The following is a 6,451-nucleotide window of genomic DNA, read 5'->3' as shown; positions in this document are numbered from 1 at the left end:
AAACCGTATAACAAAGAATTAAGGGATTTTAAACAAACAAAGGTTTATCTTTGTCTAGCAACCAACTATTTGTTGCAGTCATTTAGTCCTGAAGTCGAGCTTGTAATTTTCCACTATAATCACACAAAAATTAAAAATGGTTGGATTATGATTAAACAGTGACACCCCACATAAAAACGAATTCTTTACACAATTAGGAAAATCTATCTTATTTAGTCGCATTAATATAGAAGAAGATGACTTAAATATCATTTGCCTTATTTCCAGGCCCAATTTTAGGCCAGGGCAACCAAGCCCTCAGCATAGGGCCTCCAAAAAAATTATATTTTTTTTATTAGAAGTTCATTTTTACCTCCAAAATCTCGACACTGACCATTTCATGGCATTACCATCACCTTTTTATGGTACAAAGTCAAAACAATAAGGTTCTTGAAATTACATAAAGCAGAGTGAAAAAAAATCAAATTATTAGGAGCCAGCACAATAACTAAATAACAATTTATGGATTATTATAATAATTAAATTATATTCATTGTCGGTATAAAATAACTTTACACAAACAGTACATAACAATTAAACTCTTATTAATAGGGCATTTGTGTACTATCTTATGTAAGACACACCATACATAATCAAATAACATTATCTTTTATGGTCCACGGTAGAACACATTTACAATACTTTTGGTGCATACATTTCGCGATGGTAGGCTTTGGGCATATGTATTTAGCACAATCTGAATCGCTAAAACATTTATTCTTATCAAGCGCTGTAATGACAAAATATAATAAAATAGTATTATACTAAAGTGTTATAACACATGTAAGAATTAAAGAAGGAAAATTAAAATTGCATTTTTAAACTCCTAATTTTTATAAACTTACAACTTTGGCCCTTTAACTTTCGAAATAACACTTTTAGTCTTTTAACTTTCACAAACTTGGAATTTTGACCCCTTAATTTAGCCCTTTTCAAAAAAGGATGAACCCCGCTAATTTTGACCAAGTGAACGTATATGTAGCAATTGACTCATATGTCATATCAGCATGTTTTGCCACATGGACAATGACGTAAAGTGAATAATCACTTGTCACATTTGCGTTGACTTCGTCAAGGGGTTAAAATTGCAAGTTTTATGAATGTTAGAGTGCCAAAATTGTTATTTTAAAAATTAAGAGGCTAAAATTGTAAATTTATAAAAATTAAGAGGTCAAAAATTAGGAATGACTTACCTTCAACGTTTGTTACGACCAGAAATAGCAAAAGAAAAATAATTATATCATAAACTAACTTTATAATTTCAGCCATAATTATATTCTCCGCAAGACATGTAACAATTAGTCTTATCACTACATAATTTATAAAGTTCATTTCCACTCCTTACCTCAATTAAATAATTATTATTAAATGTCCCTTAAGTCCATGAATAAGTTATTTTGTCCTTTAGAAAACTTAATAAAGAGGTAAATGAAAAACTACCATTGAAAGAAACTATTTTTTTTCTTACTAAATTTATTTTATTTTTACTAGCTGGCCAGACAGGCGCGTTCCGCGCCTGCCTGTGTCTAACTTATGTCTAGAAAAAAATGTCTTATATTATGATGAATTTGTTAATAGAAGATTTTTATTGCTAAAAAAAATAAGGATATTGTTAATATTATGAAAAATCGACACCAAAAATATTTGTATTCTCTTTTTATAGTTGGTAATCATTCATGTATAGGCAACTCATTTGCCACTTATTCACATTTTTATGATTTGAATTATTATTATTATTTTAAATTGATTAGTTAATGAAAGTTGTGAAACTAAGTCAAGGGTAAAATAGGTATATTGAAATGTTCATCCCAAACTCATCTATCCTTTTTATATATTGTTATAGATAACTTTTCATAATAGGAAAGAGGAAATTCATAAAACACGGGTACTATTTTGTACAACATATGTGTTAATTGAGTATTGTAATATCTTGTTTTAGATTACACGGTCATCCAATAAGAATAAACTATCAATTTTTCATGTCATAATCAATAATTGAGTGACATGACGAAATACATGACTGTCATTGGTTGACAGTATAAAATAATTTTACAGTGTCAATACATATTCATTTTTCTCTTATTTTATTATGGGCATAAGAGTCAACTTTCAGAACAGTAAGCAATATTAATATGACATATTGTATTGATGTGAGATAATACATCATCATCATCATGTAATTGAATTATTTTATTGAGCACAACCAATTAAAACAAATATGCAAACTTAAAAATTATTATTAATATTATTATTACTATTAATAATACATTTAGATCACAATCACTCTATCCAAACTAATAATATATTTTTGTTTCAACTTACTCTCATTTATAATCACACTAATTAAATTTACTACAATCTCTCCTAATCTCTCCCTCTTGACCGGTCTTTACCCCAACTCTTCCAAGCTTCTTAATAGCCACAACAAAAGCATCAAAGAATTTAGCACCATCATTAGCAAAATCAACAACCGTAGATTTTGAAGCATCATCAGTGAACAAAACTTGATCAGAACTTAACAACCCTTTACCATTAACTAAATTTTGATAATACAAATTATCAAAAACATGTTGTGTTTGAAGATCAAGAGCTATGACTGTGCCTGGGTCAGCATTTTTAGGACAATCTACTATTAATTGTTGTGCATAAGTTGGGTCTAATGTGGGGTCCACTGGAGATGAAAATATACGGTCAGTGAATTGGTCACAATGTGAGAATCCAACGGTGTGTGCTCCTGAAAGTGCAATCATGTCGGTTTGGCTTAGGTTGTGTTTTGAGAAAATTTTGTTTAGTTGATTGAGATTGAAACTGTGTTTTGGTAGATTTGGTTCAACATTTGATGCTTTGGAATTGAGTCCATCTCTTCGTCCTAGTTCAACTGTGAATGAAGGGCCTCCAAGCTGAAATTATTGCATATAATTAAAAAAGAAATATTAATATATAGTTGGGTTTTGGAAAATATTAATGTAGTGGTTTAATATAAAAAAATATTTGACTAATTATAGTTTTTATTTGATCATATGATTAGAAAAATATTCTTTAATTAATTTTAAATTTATTTTTCAATAATCATTTTGTTCTTATGAAATAAGTTTCATGTGAACTTTTTCATATATTCAATTGGGTGAAGTTTTATAAGTTGCTTAAAAAAATAATATTTTTTATAGATGTTAGAAAGTTTCTACGACTTATTAAAATATGACATAATTGGAGTCGATGAAATCTTATATGATCACAATTATTTGAACATATTGTCAGTTCTTTGGTCGAATATTGAATTTTAAAAAAAAAAAAGATGTTTCATGCCCCTTTTTTAATTTAATCTCTTTGCTGCTTAAAAAAAAAAAGAAAGAAATATATTTTTCATCTGAGATAGCATATTACACATTCTTAAAATTGGGAGGGATTTAATTCAACTCTATAAAACTGATTTCTAAAATGAGAATTATCATTTTTTATAAATATATATTCGAATCATCTCACAACTGATGTGAGAATTATTCTCTTTTATAAACGTAAACTATTATGTGACAAATGAAATGAATTCGGTTTTGGTAAATTTTGGAAGTTAGTATTAAAATAATATTGCTTACCAAGACTATAACGTCTCTAGTGGCAAGTGCTAAAATGTCTGCACAAGAAACCACTCCTGGGCATACAGCTTCAACTGCTTCTTTTGCTTTAATCACAGTGTCAAACCCATCTCCTGGTAGAGAAAGATTTTCCTTTGCATCTTTTTCTGCATCCCCATTTGGTGAGGCTATTATAACCGAAGCATCACATCCCTATACATAACAATTAAGTGGTCCTTGAGATTCTTAATATCTTGTGTAAAAAAAAATTATAAGCAACACAAACATGTGCACATACACACACCATACACTGATACATTCATAGAAATTTGGTGTCCAAAAAAATCCACTCTTTTGTGTTTGTCATTTTTTGGTTACTTTTTTTGTGTTTGTTTATTGCGCTTCTTTTTTTTGTCAAGTAGTTTATTGGTTAGAAATTACATCTTAAGATGAATAAATAGGATGATCAGGGTTCAAACTCCGACTCCTACATATATAATGCAATGTCTCTGTCAATTGAGTTAAGCTCACAGGACAGTATATTGCGCTCTTTTGTTTGTGATCTAATAAATAAATCATTATTATTCGCAATAGATTAACACAAAAGAGAATTTTTATGAGTGGCTCAGAATATTTAAAATCTATAGATATTTTTTAAGCAAAAATTAAGTCTATTACTAATATAATATCCAAGTTATTTTTTAGGAGGCCTAAAGCAAGGATTTTTTAGTGATATTGCCCTTAAGTCGACCATGACACTCAATAATTATATATTAATTTTTTCTATAAAAACAAAAAAACCAAAGCCAAATCAAATTTGGAAGCTATTGAGCTAGAATAAAAATATTAATTTTTATTTTCTTTGTCAATGTCTTCTAGTTCAAGTTACAATTCTTGTGACCTAGGATTGTTTCTGTTTACCACGTGATTTACTACTTGTGTGTGGTGACTATTTCTTATCATTTACTTCTAAAAATAAATAAGATGGTATATGCCAATTGCCAAGCATACCATTTCAAATATTTTCTATATATGACCTACTGAAATATTCTAGTGGATGTCATATTTAGGATAAAGACCTATGAAAAATAAGAATAAGCCTCCACCAGCTAGCCATAAAAGTCGCAAAGGTTTAATAAGTTTAAATGCACTTATGACTATAAAACATATTAAAAATAATTTGAAAGAAAAAACATTAGAAGCAACAAAGAGAAACTACTAATTGTCCACAAGTCCTACGTCATAACTGGGGTTCGAACCCTGGCTTCCTCACTTATGTATGAGGGTTTATGATAACTTTGTCAATTTCGACTATCTATCACAACAAAAAAAAAAACTACGTACTAATTAATTATGTCAATGTCATGACATTATGGCATGATCTTCTTCTTCGTTACCATTAATTTATGAGATTAGTTACTTTACATATACTTGAGTCTCATTTAACGACAAATGATCAAGAATACCCAGAGTTGAATCCTCACCGGAATAAATTTTTTTTTTTTTTTAAAATTTGGTATCCGGCCTTAGGACAAACCGAAATAAATATTGAATATACTTTACTTATGTCTTAACCAAAAATTGTTTTAGCTTGAATTTTTTCTATTTTTTTTTTTTTTGGTACAAGTGAAATTTTTCTATTTTATAAAGAGTTTAGCAGAAAAATTTCTCAACATTTAAGTTTATTGGATAAACGGTTAGATAATAAGTTGTTGGGCTCCGATCCTAACATAAACAACTTAGTTGCAACTTATAGGCAAAATGTTTATCATAATAAATGATTATGTTAAAGGATTATGTATGAGTTTTTTTTCTAAGATAAAATAAAGTAAATTATTTGCATATAACTATAAGATATCTTGTAAAACTTACGTAAAGTTGAAAACAGATTATGAACAATATGTCATAGTATATGTTTTTTAAGTTCTTTAAAACAGTCTCACACAACTTATATCGGTAGATATGTTCAAATAAATTAATTCATCAGTGTATATGAATTTTGCCGCTAAACTATTACCAAGACTTTTTCCGAAAAATCGAAGGGTGTTTTTTAGAATCACCCAACTTTATTGAATTGACTCCTTTAATTTGAGTATAAGATACTCACAAAATCAAAGGGTTATATGAAGAAGGAAAAAGGAATGAAACAATTCAATAACAATAATGGAGAATCAAGAAATAAGAAAGGAACCAAAGATAAGATTAATCTATGTATTATGGATATATTAAGTGTATAAATACCTCAACAAAGCAATCATGCAAAAATAAACGAAGAGTTGCTTGTCCAGTGGTGATAGTCTGAGTAAATTTATTGGTCACTGCTTGAGACACCAAAAGTTCAACATTAGGACAACTTGAAGTGTAGAAATTCTCTACTAATTGGCCTTCACTAGATAAAATCTTAAGAGCCATAACCAAAGCCATAAAAATAATTCTTATAGTTCCCATCTTTTTCTACCTCTCTTTAATTTTTGTAAGCTTAAGCTATATTCAAATGTATCCACAACTCTACTATATATGATGATTTATTCTTCTTCTATTTATATACGTGTGATAGAGATAATTAGCACTATATTAAAAGTAAATTTTAAAGAAAAATGAGAAAAAGTTGAATTACATGGTTACCCTCCAAACCACTTGTTTTAGTTGTTAATATAAATATATATATAGCTGGAAAATGTCTTGGTCAATTTCAAGCTTCAGTCATTTTAACTTGTCAAAATGAAAATTTTCCTCTTCAAGTTTTCACTTGGGATTTTATTAAGCTCTTAATTTATTAGAAAATTACGAAATATATATATATATACTAATCTCAAAATATATACTAGTCTCATCTAAAT

At 28.4% G+C, this 6,451-nt stretch overlaps 1 protein-coding gene across 1 annotated transcript; it reads right to left on the bottom strand.

Annotated features, from left to right (window-relative positions):
- Nucleotides 1–2,246: 2,246 nt before the first annotated feature.
- LOC123891400 (peroxidase 55) lies at nt 2,247–6,136 on the bottom strand. Its single transcript, XM_045941266.1, has 3 exons — nt 5,853–6,136; nt 3,633–3,824; nt 2,247–2,939 (listed from the first exon to the last, which is right to left on the bottom strand). The coding sequence occupies exons 1-3, from the start codon at nt 6,057–6,059 to the stop codon at nt 2,379–2,381; spliced, it is 960 nt and encodes a 319-aa protein (XP_045797222.1). The 5' UTR covers nt 6,060–6,136; the 3' UTR covers nt 2,247–2,378.
- Between the last annotated feature and the right edge of the window lie 315 nt (nt 6,137–6,451).

The sequence above is a fragment of the Trifolium pratense genome, linkage group LG6 (genome assembly GCF_020283565.1).
Source record: "Trifolium pratense cultivar HEN17-A07 linkage group LG6, ARS_RC_1.1, whole genome shotgun sequence".
Classification (NCBI taxonomy): Eukaryota; Viridiplantae; Streptophyta; class Magnoliopsida; order Fabales; family Fabaceae; genus Trifolium; species Trifolium pratense.
This window is presented reverse-complemented; position numbering and strand designations above follow the sequence as displayed.

What these genes read in the sequence shown, in the direction of transcription:
- LOC123891400 (XM_045941266.1), bottom strand. Translation starts at nt 6,059, where the DNA reads ATGGGAACTATAAGAATTATTTTTATGGCTTTGGTTATGGCTCTTAAG. An exon ending in TGCATGATTGCTTTGTTGAG is followed by an intron (nt 3,825 to 5,852) that starts GTATTTATACAC and finishes TGTTATGTATAG; the next exon opens with GGATGTGATGCTTCGGTTAT. An exon ending in CTAGAGACGTTATAGTCTTG is followed by an intron (nt 2,940 to 3,632) that starts GTAAGCAATATT and finishes CAATAATTTCAG; the next exon opens with CTTGGAGGCCCTTCATTCAC.